We start from the raw sequence: 20,554 nt of genomic DNA, 5'->3' as shown, positions 1-20,554 counted from the left end.
CACTGCTGTGCTCCTTACCCTTCCTAGCCTCATCTCCCACAGGACAGCCCACTGCACACCCTCAGTGCACCGCCGTGCTCCTTACCCTTCCCAGCCTCACCTCCCACAGGACAGCCCACTGCACACCCTCAGTGCACCGCCATGGTCCTTACCCTTCCCAGCCTCACCTCCCACAGGACAGCCCACTGCACACCCTCAGTGCACCGCTATGGTCCTTACCCTTCCCAGCCTCACCTCCCACAGCACAGCCCACTGCACATCCTCAGTGCACCGCTGTGCTCCTTACCCTTCCCAGCCTCACCCCCCACAGGACAGCCCACTGCACATCCTCAGTGCACCGCCGTGGTCCTTACCCTTCCCAGCCTCACCTCCCACAGGACAGCCCACTGCACATCCTCAGTGCACCGCCGTGGTCCTTACCCTTCCCAGCCTCACCTCCCACAGGACAGCCCACTGCACACCCTAAGTGCACCGCCCTGGTCCTTACCCTTCCCAGCCTCACCTCCCACAGGACAGCGCACTGCACACCCTCAGTGCACCGCCCTGGTCCTTACCCTTCCCAGCCTTACCTCCCACAGGACAGCCCACTGCACATCCTCAGTGCACCGCCATGGTCCTTACCCTTCCCAGCCTCACCTCCTACAGGACAGCCCACTGCACATCATCATTGCACCACTGTGGTCCTTACCCTTCCCAGCCTCACCTCCCGCAGGACAGCCCACTGCACATCCTCAGTGCACCGCTGTGGTCCTTACCCTTCCCAGCCTCACCTCCCACAGGACAGCCCACTGCACACCCTGAGTGCACCGCCATGGTCCTTACTCTTCCCAGCCTCACCTCCCACAGGACAGCCCACTGCACATCCTCAGTGCACCGCTGTGGTCCTTACCCTTCCCAGCCTCACCTCCCACAGGACAGCCCACTGCACATCCTCAGTGCACCACCGTGGTCCTTACCCTCCCAGCCTCATCTCACACAGGACAGCCCACAGCACATCCTCAGTGCACCGCTATGGTCCTTACCCTTCCCAGCCTCACCTCCCACAGGACAGCCCACTGCATATCCTCAGTGCACCGCTGTGCTCCTTACCCTTCCCAGCCTCACCTCCCACAGGACAGCCTACTGTACATCCTCAGTGTACCGCTGTGGTCCTTACCCTTCCCAGCCTCACCTCCCAGAGGACAGCCCACTGCACACCCTCAGTGCACCGCCATGGTCCTTACCCTTCCCAGCCTCACCTCCCACAGGACAGCCAACTGCACATCCTCAGTGCACCGCTGTGGTCCTTACCCTTCCCAGCCTCACCTCCCACAGGACAGCCCACTGCACATCCTCAGTGCACCGCCGTGGTCCTTACCCTTCCCAGCCTCACCTCCCACAGGACAGCCCACTGCACATCCTCAGTGCACCGCCGTGGTCCTTACCCTTCCCAGCCTCACCTCCCACAGGACAGCCCACTGCACACCCTAAGTGCACCGCCCTGGTCCTTACCCTTCCCAGCCTCACCTCCCACAGACAGCCTACTGCACATCCTCAGTGCACCGCTATGGTCCTTACCCTTCCCAGCCTCACCTCCCACTCTACAGCCCACTGCACATCCTCAGTGCACCGCTGTGGTCCTTACCCTTCCCAGCCTCACCTCCCACAGGACAGCCCACTGCACACCCTCAGTGCACCGCCATGGTCCTTACCCTTCCCAGCCTCACCTCCAACAGGACAGCCCACTGCACACCCTCTGTACACCGCTGTGCTCCTTACCCTTCCCAGCCTCACCTCCCACAGGACAGCCCACTGCACATCCTCAGTGCACCGCCGTGGTCCTTACCCTCCCAGCCTCACCTCACACAGGACAGCCCACTGCATATCCTCAGTGCACCGCTGTGCTCCTTACCCTTCCCAGCCTCACCTCCCACAGGACAGCCCACTGCATATCCTCAGTGCACCGCTGTGCTCCTTACCCTTCCCAGCATCACCTCCCACAGGACAGCCTACTGCACATCCTCAGTGTACCGCTGTGGTCCTTACCCTTCGCAGCCTCACCTCCCACAGGACAGCCCACTGCACACCCTCAGTGCATCGCTATGGTCCTTACCCTTCCCAGCCTCACCTCCCACAGCACAGCCCACTGCACATCCTCAGTGCACCGCTATGGTCCTTACCCTTCCCAGCCTCACCTCCCACAGGACAGCCCACTGCACATCCTCAGTGCACCGCTGTGGTCCTTACCCTTCCCAGCCTCACCTCCCACAGGACAGCCCACTGCACACCCTCAGTGCACCGCCCTGGTCCTTACCCTTCCCAGCCTCACCTCCCACAGGACAGCCCACTGCACATCCTCAGTGCACCGCTGTGGTCCTTACCCTTCCCAGCCTCACCTCCCACAGGACAGCCCACTGCACACCCTCAGTGCACCGCCGTGGTCCTTACCCTTCCCAGCCTTACCTCCCACAGGACAGCCCACTGCACATCCTCAGTGCACCGCTATGGTCCTTACCCTTCCCAGCCTCACTTCCAACTTTGGTTTTGCCCTCAATCATAAGAGTAAGCATCAGTGGTTCAGAATAGAGACAGTTTCTGTTCTCGTTGGTTTTTTGGTAAGACCCACACCACTCCAGAGACTTTTCAAATGTGAGTAGTTGTATTTCTTTTGAAATTTCAAATATATTTCCTTATCAAAGTATTGTTTTAAGAGTGATTAGATTCCAGGGAGCGTATTTCAGGTCTCTTACATATTAAATGGACGTTTGGCTCTAAACCCAGCCTCCACCCTGGTAGTAGCCAGTACATCCAGGTACAGATACAGCCTTTCTCAGCACAATGCTCCCAAGGTCCCCGCAGTCAAGAAGGAAATCACAGATCTCCTGGTGACTGGTGACGCTGCCGTCTGTGCAAGGTGAAGTCATGCTGGGCGGAAGCTTCATTTGGGGCTGTCCTTCACATTGTATTCACCGTCTGTCTTGAAATATTTGCAAGCTCTGCTGGGCTCTAAGTCAAATGTGATATCTGCTGCATCCTCGCCTGTGAGGAATCAGTCATTCCTGGTATTCCTCGTTGCTTTTTCTGCTTTGGTTCCTGATACAGCAGAAAACCTCTTTCCCACAGTCCTGTTTGCCACAGCGTTGCCTGGACCTTGCTCTTTTTTACTTGACTGTTGCTAAGATATCACCAGTCTGGTTACTGAAAGGACTCACAAGACCCCCCCGAGCACCCTCCTATGTGCCTTTTTTTAAAGACCAAGGACATGGGGCAGCAAGAGGAGGAAACTTCTGGCAGTTGTTGGGTGCAGAAGACATCCTGGTGCAAGCACCCTGGAGCCTCATTCACACAGAGACCAGCTTGTCTCTGACGGAAGCACCTAGGTCCTGGTGATAAATCTTAGCTTCAGAAGACCCCCGGGCAGAGGTTCCCAGCGGGTCCTCTCCAAGCCAGGTGGTCTGACTGCTTCTGCCAAGGGAAGGTCCTCAGTCAGCAAACTGGCTGTGGGAGGTCACCAGAGTTTGAGCTGTGAAACCCTGCGTTGTTAACCTGACTGTTCTTATCTTGGCCAGAGGCAAAGCTTGGCATCCAGACTTCCCCAGAGATAAAAACAGAGCTTTTCCAGTCCAGCTATAAGTTAACTGCCCTACACAACCATCTGTCTTGAAAGTCTTTTCGTATCAATAAATATATACCAATCTCTTATTTTTATAAACTGATACATTAGTTTCCATTAAACAGATAAACTTGTTAATGAATTTTAGATATATCCAGTCTTTGGGTATACTAGTCTTTACTAGTGCATAGACAGATGGAGTAAATTCCTAGAATTTCTGGTAGGAGGATACTCTAAAGTTACCTTCTAAGAAGAAATGTAACAATTTACAGTCCCAAAGAGTTTATGAGGATGAGCAGGGTCCCTGAGACCACTCTCATGTTGCTAGACTCAGAAAACTAAAAATCCATTTTACTCATGAGCACAGTTACACTGAAAGAATACAGATTAAAAGCAGCAAAGGTGAAAGATACATAGGGCAGAGTCCAGGAGAGACTAGGCACAGGTTTCCAGACCCTCCCAGTGGAGTTTTACAGATAACACTCAATTCTCCAGCCATGATGTGAGATGGCACACGTAGAGTATCGCCAATGAAGGAAGGTTGGATGGACCTTGGTTTCTGTTGGAGACTGATCATGTCTGCATGGAACACCCACATGGCTAACCTTAGTTTCTATCTCTCTAGCCTTTGCAGAGTTCAGAATTGATACTGAATGGCCTACAGCTCCAATACCACAATAAGTCACGTCGTTAGCATTCATTGTCTGATATGGCTAATGGTCAAGGGTGGACAAGGACAGTCTTATCACACAGGATATTCCAGGGTCTTACAAGTTAGCTTCCAGGAGTTCGGCAAGATTCATTCTTCTCTTTGGAATGTATAAGGCTCAGACAACTAAGACCTGCTGAGTTAATCACTCATGCCCAGGATCCCCTCTGTCTCTTGTCCTAGGCTTTCTTATTAACAAAACGATTATATGTATATAATTAGATGTTTTATATATATGTATATGTATGTATATATATATATATGTGTGTACTTATATATGTATATACATATGCATCTACATTTTTAAAAAGATTTTATTTATTTGAAATGCAGAGTTAGAGAAAGGGCGAGATATCTTCCAACTGCTGGTTCACAATGGCAAGGGCCCGGCCAGGCCAAAGCCAGGAGATAGGAATTCCATGCAGTTCTCCTATGTGGGTGGCAGGGGCCCAACCATTTGGACCATCTCCTGCTGCTTTCCCAGGCACATTAGCCAGGAGCTGGATGAAACGCGGAGCAGCCAGGACTCCAGCTGATGCCCGTATGGGATGCTGGTGTCACAGGCAGTGGCTTAACCTGCTGTGCTTCAGTGCTGGTCCCAAATTAGCATTTTTGAATAACAGATACAGTAGTAGTCTCGGTACAAATTTGTTTACAATTAAAAGGATCCAGTGTGGGATAGGAATAGATTTAAAGAAATAACTAATCTGTCTAATACATTTTTATATTTTTGTAGTAATTGATTACTCATTTCCCTCTTTGATATTCTGCTGTTTGTATCTTTTGATAAACTTGTGCAGAAATATTTGGCAGAGGAATTAACTCATACTAAGGTAAATACAGTTCTTACTCAGCCCAGTAACTCCCCATTGATATATCCAAACGAAGCTTTAACTCTATTTCCCAATACATTTGATCATCAATATCAGTATTGTTATATGGCTTTTGTGCTTCAAAGTAAACAGGAAAGTGAAAATACATCTAGAATGCGAGAAGATATTTGCAAATTCTCTCATATAGGGCTTGTATTCAGACTATTTAAAGAACTCTTCGAACTCAAAAAATTTTTTAAATGTGCAGAGGTTCTCAATAGATCAAAGAAGATAATAGGGGTGGGCATTGGGTGTGCAGCTGATACTTGGGAGACATGCATTTCCTATCCGAGTACCTGGGAGACGTGCATTACCTATCCGAGTACCTGGGAGACGTGCATTTCCTATCCGAGTACCTGGGCGACGTGCATTTCCTATCCGAGTACCTGGGAGACGTGCATTTCCTATCCGAGTACCTGGGAGACGTGCATTTCCTATCCGAGTACCTGGGAGACGTGCATTTCCTATCCGAGTACCTGGGCGACGTGCATTTCCTATCCGAGTACCTGGGAGACGTGCATTTCCTATCCGAGTACCTGGGAGACGTGCATTTCCTATCCGAGTACCTGGGAGACGTGCATTTCCTATCCGAGTAGCTGGGCGACGTGCATTTCCTATCCGAGTACCTGGGAGACGTGCATTACCTATCCGAGTACCTGGGAGACGTGCATTTCCTATCCGAGTACCTGGGAGACGTGCATTTCCTATCCGAGTACCTGGGCGACGTGCATTTCCTATCCGAGTACCTGGGCGACGTGCATTTCCTATCCGAGTACCTGGGAGACGTGCATTTCCTATCCGAGTACCTGGGAGACGTGCATTTCCTATCCGAGTACCTGGGAGACGTGCATTTCCTATCTGAGTACCTGGGGTCATGTCCTGACTCGGCTCCAGATTCCAACTTCCAGGCATTGTGTACTCTGGGAAGCAGGAAGTGATGACTCAAGTGCTTGGATCCCCACCACCCACATGGGATACCTGCATTGAACTCTGGGCTTCTGGCTTCAGCCTGACCCAATCCAGATGTTGCAGGCATTTGGGAACTAAACCAGCATATCTGACTTGTAGTTATCAAAAGTACCAATGTCATAAAATATAAGGAAAGACTGAAAAATACTCCAGATTGAAGGAAACTAAAAATGCATGTGTACTTTTGCTTGTGTTACTGGTACAACTGACAAAATTCAGATAGGGCAACAGCCAGGCCACTGGCAGGAACCCACAACTCATTCTGGGTCTCCCAAGAGGGTGGCAGGGATCCAGGCACATGAGCCATCACCTGCTGCTTCCAGGATGCTCATTATTGGGAAGCTGGAATTAGAAGAAGAGCTGGGACTAAAACCCAGGCACTCTGGTAGGGGTTGTGGGCGACTCAAGTGGCATCTCAACCGCTTTGGCAAAGGTCCACCCTGAAACAATCTTTTAAATAAGAAAAAGTATCCTTGGAGGCTGGTGTTGTGATGCAACAGATTAAGATGCCACCTCCCATATAATGATCCAGGCTGCTCCACTTCTGATCCAGCTCCCTGCTGATGCACTTAGGAAAGCAGCAGAAGATGACCCAAGTACTTGGGCCCCTGCCTCCCACATGGGAGACCCAGATGGAGTTCCAAGCTCCTGACTTCGGCCCGACCCAGTCCCAGCTGTTGTGGCCATTTGGGACGTGAACTAGGCGGTCGAACATCTTTCTCTAAGTTCTTCCTTTAAAATAAAATAAATCTTAAAGAAAAAGGAAATATATCCTCAAATTGCATGAAAATACAAATGAGATTGCTATACCTTTTTAAAGAGAATAGCATTCCCTTTTATATCTATCTTTGAAGACATACAGGGTCTTAGAAAGTTTGTGGAAAACTTGTATTATGAAAACGATTAGCCAAGTGAGCTGCGGCACCGGCCTGTAAACTTACCTTTTAATTCCATCTTTCCATGAACTATCTACCCCTCTGTGTGTGTGTGTGTCTGTATATGGATGGATAAGTGATGTAAAACTTTTATGATATATTTCTGGTTCAGTATTTCTACTTCTAAGTAACCCAAAGATGTTTACACATATGAGTAAGCGCATATATTATAAGGATGCTCATTGTAGTATAAATAATTTATTAGAAACAACCAAAATGTCCATCAATAAAGACATATCTATAATGTCCATTAATTGGTCAAATTGTGGTAATCCATATGAGGGGACACCATATAGCTGTTAAAGAATGTATATTGAAGAAAAATCTTGTAAAAAATGTTTATTCTGGGACCAGGGTTGTGGCATAGAAGGTAAAGCTGCTGCCTGCCACACCCATATGAGAATATGGGTGCCAGTTCAAGTACTGGCTGTTCCACTTCCCATCCAGCTCCCTGCTAATGGCCTGAGAAAAACTGAAGAAAATGGAACAAGTACTTGGGCCCCTGCTCCCATGTGGGAGACTCAAAAAAGCTCCTGGCTCCTGACTTCAGCCTGGCCCAGCCCCAGCCATTGAAGCCAACTGGAGAGTGAACCAGCACATGGAAGATCTTTTCTCTGTGTCTCTCCCTTCCTCTCTGTAACTCTGACTTCTCAATAAATAAATAAATCTTAAAAAAAAAATAAAAACACTTTTATTTATTTCAAAGGCAGAATGACAGAGACAGACAGAAATCTTCCATCTAATGGTCCACTCCACAAATGCCCACAACAGCCAGGACCAGGCCAGTCCAAAGCCAAGAGACAGGAACTCCATCCAAGTCTCCTCCCACGTCGGTGACCAGGACCCACGCATGCGACCCATCATCTGCTGCCTCTTATGTGTAGTTACAGGAGACTGAATTGGAACGTGGAGGTGGGACAGTCTCAGGCATTCCAATGTGGGGAAATCTCCAAGATGCTTTGTTAACTGGAGTGGGGAAAATAAATTGATCTGTGTACAGGATCATGCCATATACATAAAGAGGACATTGTGGTTGACCTCAGGTATCCTTTCCACCTCAGAGGATTAGTCTCAGTTAGTGCGTATGACCAGTGAGCAAATAGTGCCATACCAGTAAGTCAGCAAGCTTCCGGATTTCTGGATTTGTGAGATAATGAATTTTATTATTTTTTTAAAGAATTATTTTTATTATTTATTTGAAAGAGCTACACAGAGAAGGAGAGGCAGAGAGAAAGAGAGAGAAAGGTCTTCCATCCACTGTGCTGATCCAAAGCCAGGAGCTAGGAGTTTCTTCCGGGTCTCCCACACAAGTGCAGGGGCCCAAGGATTTGAGCCGTCTTCTGCTGCTTTTCCAGGCCATAGCAGAGAGCCAGATAGGAAGTGGAGCAGCTGGGACTCGAACCAGCGTCCATATGGGATGCCAGCACTGCAGGCAGCAGCTTTACCCTTTACACCACAGTACCAGCCCTGAATTTTTATTACTTAAGTCAGTTTGCGTTGACAGTTTTTATTACTTAGAGCCAAAAGCATTTTAACTAGATGGTTGAGAGTAACCCCTAAAAACACCACAGTGTTGATAAAGCTCTTTGCTTAGTCTGTACTTCCAAATTTTGACATGAAAAGTAAGTTGAATTAAAAAATCACTTAACAGGACAGGTGCCATGGTGCAGCGGGTTAGGCCTCCATTTGGGACACCTGCACGCATATCAGAGTGCCTGGTTGAAGTCTCAGCTGTCTCAGCTGCTCTTCCAGTCCAGCTTCCTGCTAATACACCTGAGAAGAAGCAGGTTATGACTTGGGTGCTTGAGTATCTGCCACTCACACAGAATACCTGGATTGAGTTCTGGGCTCCTGGCTTTGGACTAACCCAGCCATGACTGTTGCAGCCATTGGAGAGGAATCAGTGGGTAGAATGTCTGTCTGTTGTGCTGCCTTTCAAATAAATAAAAATAAATGCTTTTTAAAAAATACTTATCAAAAAGTTCCAAATTAAGACCTTAAATTCAGAATTTTTTTATTCCTAGGATTTATAAAATCATTTGCATATACTATATGAAAATGTAGGACCATTTATCTCAAGATAAACTTGAGACAGTTAACAGAATGTCCTACAATATCCAAATAAAAGTTTTTAAAAAATGGAATATCCCATTTATGCTTTTAAGTGAGTACTGTGAAAGACTGGATCCATTCTGGAGCTGTTAATTTTTATTGTGTCTTTTTCTTCCATAAAAGGATGACAGACACAGTACAAACAAATGTGTTCCACATCATGGAGACACTTTGTAAATACCCTTTATTTTACTTTCTGAAAAACAATATTCTGTTGTTATTTAAAGATGTGGAACTCCACACAAACTAATGAAAGGAGAGTAGAAGGAGACAGACTACCACAAAGGCAGAAGACTATTTAAAGCATAATATTTGCCATTCTCAGAAGACTAATGTCTTAAACTCATCTTTATACAGAAGTTAAATGCCATTTTCAAATATGTCCAGAACTATCTCCTATGCTAGTGATCAAGGCCTCAAGGAATCTTCCTTTGCATGAAATTTTTTTTCCTTCATTCTTTTTTTTTTTTTTGACAGGCAGAGTTAGAGAACCATTTTGGTTCACCCCCCAAATGGCCGCTATGGCTTGCATCGCGCCGATCCAAAGCCAGGAGCCAGGTGCTTCCTCCTGGTCTCCATGCAGGTGCAGGGGCCCAAGCACTTGGGCCATCCTCCACTGCCCTCCTGGGCCACAGCAGAGAGCTGGACTGAAAGAGGAGCAACCGGGACAGAACCAGCGCCCCAACCGGGACTAGGATTTTTTTCTTAAAAGAAATGAAGTGAATGGTGTAAGGCTGAGAGCCTGGTCTGGTCCCACATGTTAGCCTGCCAAGCCATTGCTAAGGCCTGGAGAAAGGAGGTGAAGGCCAAAGTGGAAACGTCACAAGGTGACCCGTGAGCGATGATGGCGGAGCTATACTGATGGGTGCTCACATGATATGCCCATGCCAAGTGCAGCCTCCGTTCTTCTGGGGCATGGCTTTGACCCAAGGACAACTCAGAAGAACAGTCAGTCACTTTGATACCTCATGAGACTTGAATTTTGAGAGGACTGGGAAAGCACACACTGGTTATCCACAGACACCTGCGTTTCCCTGGGACGTGATGACCACCACCTTCAAGTAGCTTTTTAGCAGCAGACATCAACAAGGCAGGTAGGAGATTCTGAAAATGGATTCTGAAAATATGCAAAACTAGCTAAAGACACCTCCAAAAGTATCACTGAAAGAATCAAGAAGGATCCTGGGGCCGGCGCTGTGGCGCAGCTGGTTAAAGCCCTGGCTTGAAGCGCTAGCATCCCATATGGGCGCTGGTTCTAGTCCCGGCTGCTCCTCTTCCAGTCTAGCTCTCTGCTGTGGCCCAGGAGGGCAGTGGAGGATGGCCCAAGTGCTTGGGCCCTGCACCCACATGGGAGATCAGGAGGAAATACCTGGCTCCTGGCTTCGGATTGCCGTAGCTCCGGCCGTGGCGGTCATTTTGGGGGTGAACCAACGGGAGGAAGACCTTTTTCTCTGTCTAACTCAATCTGTCAAATAAAAAAAAAAAAAGCAGAAATCTGATCGTGTGTGTAAGCTTCTGGGACAGCCATTGTAAAGCAAGAGACTGAAGTTTCAGTGAAAAGAAGAGTAAGCAATGGAGCAAGAGTCCCAGAGGGGATAAAATTACATCAAGGGCTCAGGGTAAATAGAAATTGTGTACAAAATCTGTACTAACACAACGTAATGATGAGCTACTCAATGTCATACCTTAGAAGAATGTGAAAATTAAATGTCATTAGTTTTGTTTTAGTGTGACAGTGTTCATTGCCACCTCCAATGAACCCTTGCTAAGCGATGTAACACTAAATCTTAGCCTGGGTCCATCAATGAATAACTTGAAAGTATACAATAAAATTTTTCTTTTTGTTTTAAAGTCACATTTCAAGAATGTTTCATTTTTTTCTCTTTCCAGATTGCACTCCTTTGAATCCTGAGCCAATGTATATCCCAACAGGTCTAGAAATGGAACCGCTTTATCCAGATTCTAAGGAAAATACTGTGGTTTATCTAGCTGAAGATGGTAGGTGCCTAGTGAGAAATGTTGCTTTAAATCATAGTTTGGTACCTGGGCTGATGTCTAGTTGCATTTGTTTTACTGTTCATGATGGAAAATTCAGATACCAGGAAGTCCTTGTCCATATGAAGATGTCTTCTTACATACTGATTGAAATGTTGATTATATTTTTGAAGGTATTCTGCAGTTTATGCAAAGTTGCTTTCAAACAAGGCTACATGTTGACCATTAGAATGGAGAATTATATTTAGACAGAAGTATGCTTATGTTAATTTTCAAAGATAAAATCCAGTTGGCTGGTGCCGTGGCTCACTAGGCTAATCCTCCGGCTGTGGCACTGGCACCCTGGGTTCTAGTCCCGGTTGGGGCGCTGGTTCTATCACGGTTGCTCCTCTTCCAGTCCAGCTCTCTGCTGTGGCCCAGGAAGGCAGTGGAGGATGGCCTAAGTGCTTGGGCCCTGCACCCGCATGGGAGACCAGGAGGAAGCACCTGGCTCCTGGCTTCGGATCAGTGCAGTGCGCCAGCCATGGCAGCCATTTTGGGGGTGAACCAACGGAAAGAAGACCTGTCTCTCTCTCTCTCTCTCACTAACTCTGCCTGTCAAAAAAAAAAAAAAAAGATAAATCCAGTTAAATGCTGTACAACTACTGTGTCCTTTCCCACTGTAACTCACATTCATGCAGTTTTCAGATGGTTTTCTTTTAATTTCCTGACAGATGCATTTCTTTGAGGGCTATTATGTTTCATGATTAGTTTTTGTTTGGGCTTAATTAAGATAAAATCTATAAAGAGTGAATTATATAGATCATAACTCACACTGGTGAGTTTTGAAAAGTATATACACCCATGTTATCAACACTCTGAGAAATGGAAGAGTTCCATCACCCTAGGAAGTTCATATGTAGCTGTCCCCTTTCTCGTCAATCCCCACCTCTAACCCCAGGCCACCACTGTTCTAATTTCTGTCGCTAAAGATTAGTTTTGCCTTATCTTAAGGTTCATAGAAATGCAGTCATACATAAGTATACTTTTGTGTCTGACTTCTTTGATATCAGAAATATATTTTTCAAATTAATACATGTTAGTTGATTTTTTAAAAAGTATTGATTTATTTATTTGAAAGGCAGAGTTGTTGAGAGAGATGAAGAGATAGAAAGATCTTCCATCTGCTGGTTCACTTCCCAAATGTCTGAAATGGCTGGGCGGGGCCAGGCCAATGCTGGGAGCTTTAACTCCATCCAGGTCTCCCATGTGGGTGACATGGACCCAAGGACTTGGGCCATCTTCTGCTGCTTTCACAGGTGTGTTAGGGAACTGGATCAGAAATAGAGCAGTCAGAACTCCAACCCGCACCCAAATGGAATTCTGGCGTCATAGGTGGTGGTTTAACCCGTTATTCCACAATGTTGGCTCCTGTTGATTATTTTAGTCTACTTTAATATCAAAATAGCTGTACTTTTTAGATATTAAGAGAGTTTTCTAAAAAGTTTATTTATTTGAAAGAGAGACAGAGAGAGTGCTCCTATCCTCTGGTTCACTCCCCAAATACACGTAATAGCCAAGGGTGGGTCAAGCAAAGCTGGCAGTGGGAAACTCAAATACTTTTGATTAACATTTGCATGTTATCTTTTCTCATCATTTTACTTTTTTTTTTTTTAAGGATTTATTTATTTGAAAGGCAGTTACAGACAGAAACTGGAAAAGACACACACAGAGAGAGAGAATCAGTCTTCCATTGCTGATTTATTCCCCGAATGGCCTCAATGGCCAGAGCTGGACCAGTCTGGAGCCAGGAGCTTCTTCCAGGTCTCCCAGATGTCTCCCAGGTGGCTTAACCTGCTATGCCACAGTGCCGGTCCCCATCATTTTACTTTTAACCTATCTGTGTTATACATTTATTTTTTTTTTAATTTTGGGGGAATAGACAGCATATAGATGGGTTTGCTTTTTCATATAATTTGAAAATTATGTCTTTTAATTATTATATGTAATATAATTTATGTAGTTGGACTACTTGCCGCCATTTTGCTAGTCTGTTCTATTTGTCCCATCTATTGTTTTTTCTTCTTTTAATACATTCTTTGAAGTTAATTTGAGTATATTTTACTATTCCATTTTATCTCCACTGGCTTATCACATACACCTGTTTTAAATTGTTGTGTAGTTGTCATAGATTTTTCATTATATATCTTTAATTTAGAAGACTCTATTTTCAATTTTTTTGTGCTACTTCATATATAATGTGAGGATCTTACAAAGTATATTTCCAATCCTTCCCCCTTTCCTGTGTGCTATAGTTTTCAATTGTTTTACTTTTTTATGTTCTATAAAAGCTGGAAACATTGCTACTTTCTGTCAATATATTTATTGAGTCAACTAAACACAAGAAAAATAAATTTTACCTTTTATTTCATTTCTAGCACTGACTTATTTTTGCAGATCCACATTTCTGATATCAGATCGCTGTCCCTGAAAAGCTTTCTGAAATATTTCTTTAACTTAATATGATTTTTTTTTTGACAGGCAGAGTTAGAGAGAGAGAGACAGAGAGAAAGGTCTTCCTTTTTCGTTGGTTCACCCTCCAAATGGCAGCTACAGCCTGCGCTGCGCCGATCCGAAGCCAGGAGCCAGGTGCTTCCTCCTGGTCTCCCATGCGGGTGCAGGGCCCAAGCACTTGGGCCATCCTCCACTGCCTTCCTGGGCCACAGCAGAGAGCTGGACTGGAAGAGGAGCAACCAGGACTGACAGAATCTGGCGCCCTGACCGGGACTAGAACCCAGTGTGCTGGCGCTACAGGCAGAGGATTAGCCTAGTGAGCCGTGGCACCAGCCTTAATACGAATTCCTTAAATTTGTTTATCTCAGTTTTTCTCTATTTTGAAAAATGTTTGATGGGCATAAAACTTTTCATTGACAGATTTTGTCTTTGAGCACTTTGAGTAACTCTGTTGTTTTCTGACTGGGTTAGTTTTGACTGGAAAACTGCAGTAGTTTTATTTGTCCCTTTATATGGAAGGTGTCTTTTCTGACTGCCTGCAGTATTTTCTCTCTTTGTTTTTCAGCCATCTGAATATGATAAGCCTAGGTGTGGATGTGTTTGGTATTTATCCTTCTTGGTGTTCGTTGAGTTTCGTGTCATTGATGTTGGAAAACTCTCAGCTCTTGTTTCTTCACATATCTCTTCTCTAGGATTTCAATCACGGGCATGGTAGACCACTTGATCTTATTCTACAGTTCTTAGATACTGTATTCTAAAGTGGTTTCCTTTAAAAAATCTCTATGCTTCAGTTTGGACGGTTTCCGTAATCTGATCTTCTTTTTTTTTTTTTTAACTTTTGTTTAATGAATATAAATTTCCAGTGTACAGCTTATGCATTACAATGGCTTCCCCCTCCCATAACTTCCCTCCCACCCACAACCCTCCCCTCTCCCACTCCCTCTCCCCTTCCATTCACATCAAGATTCATTTTCAATTCTCTTTATATACAGAAGATCAATTTAGTATAAAGATTTCAACAGTTTGCACCCACATAGAAACACAAAGTGAAACATACTGTTTGAGTACTAGTTATAGCATTAAATCAAAATGTACAGTACATTAAGGACAGAGATCCCACATGAGGAGCAAGTGCACAGTGGCTCTTGTTGTTGACCCAACAAATTGACATTCTAGTTTATGGCGCCAGTAACCACCCTAGGCTGTCGTCATGAGTTGCCAAGGCTATGGAAGCCTTCCAAGTTTGCCGACTCTGATCATATGCCACTCTTAGGATCATTGGTTACTATCCTCACTCTGTCTTTTATGACCTTGTCTAAATGTAATCTGATCTTCAAGTTCATTGATCCTTTCTTTTGCACTGTAAAGTCTATTGATGAGCTCATCAAAGATAGTCTCTATTTCTGTTACTATATTTTTCATTTCTCATGTTATACTTGATGGTTTCTTGTAGTTCTCTTTGCTGAAAATACCCACGTGATCTTGCATATTCTTAACCTTTTCTACTAGCCTTTAACATACTAATCATAGTTCTTTAAAATTCTTTATCTGATAAATCCAACATCTTTATCATACCAGACTAGTTGTATTAATGATTTTGCCTCTTGAAAGTATGTTGAGGTTTTTTTCTTTGTGGTTTTCTTTTCTGTTCTTTGCATGGTTGGTCATTTTTAGTGGATAGCCAGAGATCTTGTGTAGGTCATAAAGACATAGGCAAATAATCATTATACCTGACAGTGGAAAAACAAGTTCCAGGTGCTAAGCCTTCAGTGTATTGTGTGTGATGGGTGGGGGTGGGGTGTATTGATCCTGTCTATTTAGGAATTGAGCTCGTATTAGATGTATTGATGTTCTGGTTACCTTGAGTGTACCACAGGCTCCATGTCTGTCTAGCATTACCTGGTCTTTAGGCTGGGATAGAGGTTTTCTTTCAAAAGTGAACAATCCTCAGTTTTAAGTCTTCCCTCTGCTCTGCACCTCAGAGAGGGATCTCTCAATTCTCCTACTGTTCTCCAGTTGACGGCTTTCTGTTGCCTGTTACTCAAGACTTTAGCCTAGTTGGGGGGGGTGTGGTTGGGATTGAGTGAAGGAGACTTTGTTCCTTTGTATGGGAATTAGTCTTAGTTGTACACAAAGCCCCTGGTTCTTAGGAGTGAGGCTGCTACAGTTTGAGTAGGATTTGTTCCCCTGAACTTTCAGTCCCCCAGTTAAGAAGGTAAAGAGTTCATGTGATTTGGTGTTTAGGGTGGAGCTCCTGTGATGGACTCTTGGGGGGTTTAGATGCAGACAAACACTGACACAGACAAGTGTGTTCCCTTGCTCTTCACTCTGTGATGCTCTGTGCTGGCTATAGAATAGCTTGCCTCAAGTATTCCCTTGCAGGGACAAGAAGTGGACTGATACTGATACACCTGGAACCACAGGTCTGCTTCCAGCACGTATTCCAGCTCTTCCCCCAAATAGTAAAGGATCTGTGTGTCCAGTTAGGACAGTGTTGTTCTTGACAATGTGAGATTTTATTTCCTAAAAGTGAAGAAGAAAGAAAGAAGAAAACGACCTGGGCCGGATCCCTGGCTTTCTGGCAGTAGCTGTGACTCCTTCCCCGCCCTGCTCCGTGATTGTTTCCCCCGGCCTCTCACCTTGTGAGGGCCGCGTGAGGTCCATAAAAGAGACTGCAATGGGAAAACGGTCCTTTATGCCTCTATATCCCATGTATCTTCCCAGAAAATTTGTGTTCTCTTATTAGCCTGCATTCAAGCTCTGCATGTGGATAGCACTTCTAAGTGAATGTTCCTCACTGGAATTGCCCAGATAAGCTGGTGCTTCTGTCCCACCGCTTCTTAGAAGTGCCGTGGATAATGGATTAAGTAACTGGCCTGGGGCTGGTGCTGTGGCGTAGTGGGTAAAGGGACCGCCTGCAGTGCTGGCATCCCATATGGGCGCCAGTTTGAGTCCTGGCTGCTCCACTTCCTATCCTGCCCTCTGCCATGGCCTGGGAAAGCAGTGGAAGATGACCCAAGCACTTGGGCCCCTGTGCATGAGAGATGTTAGGAAAATGGCACTGTCTTATCTATGACACGATCTACACCCTGGCACCATCCTAGGCCCCAGCCCCTGCTGCCATTGCTGGAAGCCAGGTGGCCACATGGCCCAACCACCAGTGTCAAGCTCCACCCCCATCCTAATGGGATTCGCTGTTCCTACCTCCTACCCACCCCCTGGAGAAGGGAAATCAGGACCCGTTTCCCGGACACGTGCTCCCTTTTCTCCTTCCTCGCCCCTTCCCTCCCGTCTACTGGGTTTTCTCCAATAAGCCCTTTCCCTTACTCCAGTGTCTGGTGTGTTTTATGGTGGCCTTACAGGAGACCCAGAGAAAGCTCTTGGCTCCTAATCAGCGCAGCTCCGGCTGTTGCGGCCAGTTGGGGAGTGAGCCAGTGGATGGAAGACCTCTCTCTCTGCTGCTCCTTCTCTCTGTGTAACTCTGACTTCCAAGTAAAATAAATAAATCTTAAAAAAAAAAAAAAGTAGTTGGCCTAGTTTGTCCGCTATCCAGAAATATTCTTATGTTGTTGTAAGGGTGGGAACAATACTCTTTCTCTACATCCAACACAGAACCTTCTCTAGTGTTTAAAATTATAAGCATCTTGAGCTGTAAATTTCTTCCTAAGCACTGCTTCTTTTTTTTTTTTTTTTTACAGGCAGAGTGGATAGTGAGAGAGAGAGAGAGACAGAGAGAAAGGTCTTCCTTTTTGCCATTGGTTCACCTTCCAATGGCCGCTGCGGCCAGCACATCATGCTGATCTGAAGCCAGGAGCCAGGTGCTTCTCCTGGTCTCCCATGCGGGTGCAGGGCCCAAGGATTTGGGCCATCCTCCACTGCCTTCCCGGGCCACAGCAGAGAGCTGGCCTGGAAGAGGGGTAACCGGGATAGAATCCGGCACCCGGACCAGGACTAGAACCCGGTGTGCCAGGGCCGCAAGGCGGAGGATTAGCCTGTTAAGCCACGGCGCCGGCCATAAGCACTGCTTTCACTTCATCCCACAAATGCTGATAAATTGTGTTTTGTGCATCATTAAGTTGGAAATAATTTCTAACACCCTTGTAATTTTTTCTTCGATCTATGAGTTATTTAGAAATGAGTTGCTTTATTTCCAAATATATGAGATTACTCTAGATATGTCATTGCTTTCGCATTTAACCCCTTTGTGACATTTTGAAGTGAGACTTTTTTTTTAACTTGGTGCGTGGTCTTTTTTGGCAGCGTTTTGCGTGCCTTTGGGAAGAATGTACATTCTGCAGTTGTGTGTGTTGTTGTGTTCTTGGCCGTTAGATCAAGTTGTTTACATCTCATAACCTTGTTGACTTTTTGTCTGCTTGATCTATCAGTTACTGAGCGAAATGTTCAAGATGACTAACTTTGGATTTTTTTCTCCCTTTAATTCTTTCAGTTTTCACTTCCTGTACTTTGAAACACTTTTGATTATCATATTGCCTTTACCACAAATTGCTTCTTTTACCACTAAGAGGTTTTTCTTTCATTAGTATTACACTTTATGTTGTTTCATATTAATATAGGCAACGCCAGCTTTCTTATATGTACTGTTTACATGATGTAACCCCCCTTTTATTTTCAGTCTTTCAATGAAATTGTATTTAAATTCTGCCCCTTGTAGATAGCAGAAAGTAGGACCTTGCTTTTTTTTAGTGTAACAGTCTTTGCCGTTTGATTGGAATGCTTTGCCAGTTTATCTGTCATGTGCATGTAGATAATGTTTGGGTTTAATCTGTTACCTTATTGATTGGCCCATTTCAGTTTTGGTTCCTCAGTTGCTCCTCTTTTTAGGAAGGTTAATCAAATACTTTTTAGTATTTCATTTTAACTGCTATTTATTTTCGTACATAAATCACTTTCCTCAACTTTATACTTGTTGTTCTAGGAGTTACAGTAGACATCCTTAACTTTCCATAGTCTATTTAAAATTAATATTGTACCTTTTGTTGTGGCTATTTTTAACAGGCCAATGCCTTTAAATAAATTAAGGGAAGAAAAGATAGTCTTTTATATTAATCACATATTTGCCATTTCTTCTCTTCATCCTTCATGTAGATCTGAATTTCCATCTGGCCTCATTCTTGTTCAACCCAAAAAACTCCCTTTAGCATTTCTTTTCCAATTTCCAGTGTAAGTCTGCTGGCAATTAACTCCTTCAAGTTTTGCTTGTCTAATAATGCACTTATTCCATTTTTGAAGGCTTTCTCACTGGATATAGAATTCCAGATTGACTTTTTTTATTTGAAGAATTGTTCCATTGTCTTGTGGCATATGTTGTCCTTGATGAGAAGTCAGCTGCAATTTGTTTAGTTTTCTCCTTTATGTGATGTGTCTGTTTCTCACTAGCTGTGATGTGCCACTGTGATGTGCCTAGATTTGGTCATTTTTATATTTATCCTCCTTTGGGTTTGCTGAACTTCTTATTTCAATAGGTTAATACAAATAATTCTGAAACATTTGGGAAAATATCAGTCATTATTTCTTCACATATTTTTTTCCATGCCATTCTTTCTTGCCTGTCCTTTGAAATTCCAGTTACACATATGTCAGATTTCTAGCTGTGTCCTACACATCACTAGATATTTTTCATTTTTTCTTTCTCTGTTCTTTAGTTTGGATGATTTATATGTATTTATTCAGTTTGCTGATTCTTTCATCAGCTGTAAACTTTCTTGTTTTCTTTGTTTCCTTTTTTTAATATCTTCCAATTATAAATAGACATTATGGACAACTATCTTTATGATGTACAGAGTGATGTTATGATTTTTGAATACTATGTAGAATAATTAAATCTCAGGCCCACCTAATAAATATTTCACTTCAGCCGTTGTATTTTTATTGCTAGAATTTCTTTTTTTTTTTATTTTTGACAGGCAGAGTGGACAGTGAGAGAGAGAGACAGAGAGAAAGGTCTTCCTTTAGCCGTTGGTTCACCCTCCAATGGCTGCTGCGGCCAGTGCACTGCGGCCGGCGCACCGCGCTGATCCAAAGCCAGGAGCCAGGTGCTTCTCCTGGTCTCCCATGCAGGTGCAGGGCCCAAGGACCCGGGCCATCCTCCACTGCACTCCTGGGCCATAGCAGAGAGCTGGCCTGGAAGAGGGGCAACCGGGACAGAATCCGGTGCCCCAACCTGGACTAGAACCTGGTGTGCCGGTGCCGCTAGGCGGAAGATTAGCCTGTTGAGCTACGGCGCCGGCCGCTAGAATTTCTGTAGGTTCTTTTTTATGCTTTCCCTTTCCTTTTTAACAGATTCTTATCTGTTTTTTCATTATCCCCTTTGCTTTGAGCCTTTCAACACATTCAGAGTCCTTCTCTGCTAATTCCTGCCTCTTAGTTACCTTGAGGTTTGGAGTCTGTGTGTGTGTACATGTTTGTGTGTGCATGCATGGATTTTTCTTCCTGTCCCTCATGCAGCTTTCTTCTCTCTTGTTCCATGCCTCACAAGTTTCAAGAGCCCCAAGTAAGAGTGAATCTTACCTCCTCAGCTGCACAAGACTGTCATGCTATGTAAGTGTCACATCCCTAGGCAGTATTCCAGAAAAGTACCCCTCTAGAAAGCCCGGCTTGCCTCTGCAGATATTTGTATACCTATATAAAGTTTATATTTAGCATATATTTATGTTTAAAGTCATGGATTATGAAAGAGGTATTGTAGGGAGGTTATATTAAGTTCTAGAAGGCCATTACGTTGTTGATCATTTTTGCTGCCTTCGTGTTTGGTTTTATTTTTTATAAAGGTAAGTCTGTTGTCATTTTATCTTGAGTCCTATGTCACAGCCTTTGCTCTTAGACGTGGTCCTTATGCCTTTTTGGAGGCAAAGTTGAA

General features: G+C 44.8%; 1 protein-coding gene across 20 annotated transcripts in view; it reads left to right on the top strand.

Annotated features, from left to right (window-relative positions):
* The window catches only part of AGBL3 (AGBL carboxypeptidase 3), a 93,332-nt gene that overhangs the window by 12,783 nt on the left and 59,995 nt on the right, over window positions 1–20,554 (top strand). For 17 of the 20 annotated variants that reach the window (XR_009866392.1, XM_062196748.1, XM_062196499.1 and 14 more), the window contains one exon: window positions 11,080–11,187. Coding sequence is in view for 18 of the 20 variants with exons in the window: in XM_062196499.1 (XP_062052483.1) it covers window positions 11,080–11,187 (108 nt within the window). In the remaining 2 variants the exon portion in view is untranslated. Of the gene's footprint in view, window positions 1–7,524; window positions 7,647–7,783; window positions 7,990–11,079; window positions 11,188–20,554 lie in introns of those variants that run through there. The other 3 variants (XR_009866427.1, XM_062196666.1, XM_062197755.1) reach the window with 3 other exon arrangements.

This window comes from Lepus europaeus, chromosome 1, assembly GCF_033115175.1.
Source record: "Lepus europaeus isolate LE1 chromosome 1, mLepTim1.pri, whole genome shotgun sequence".
Classification (NCBI taxonomy): Eukaryota; Metazoa; Chordata; class Mammalia; order Lagomorpha; family Leporidae; genus Lepus; species Lepus europaeus.
Note: the sequence above shows the minus strand (reverse complement) of the source record. Positions and strands in the feature narration are given on the sequence as shown.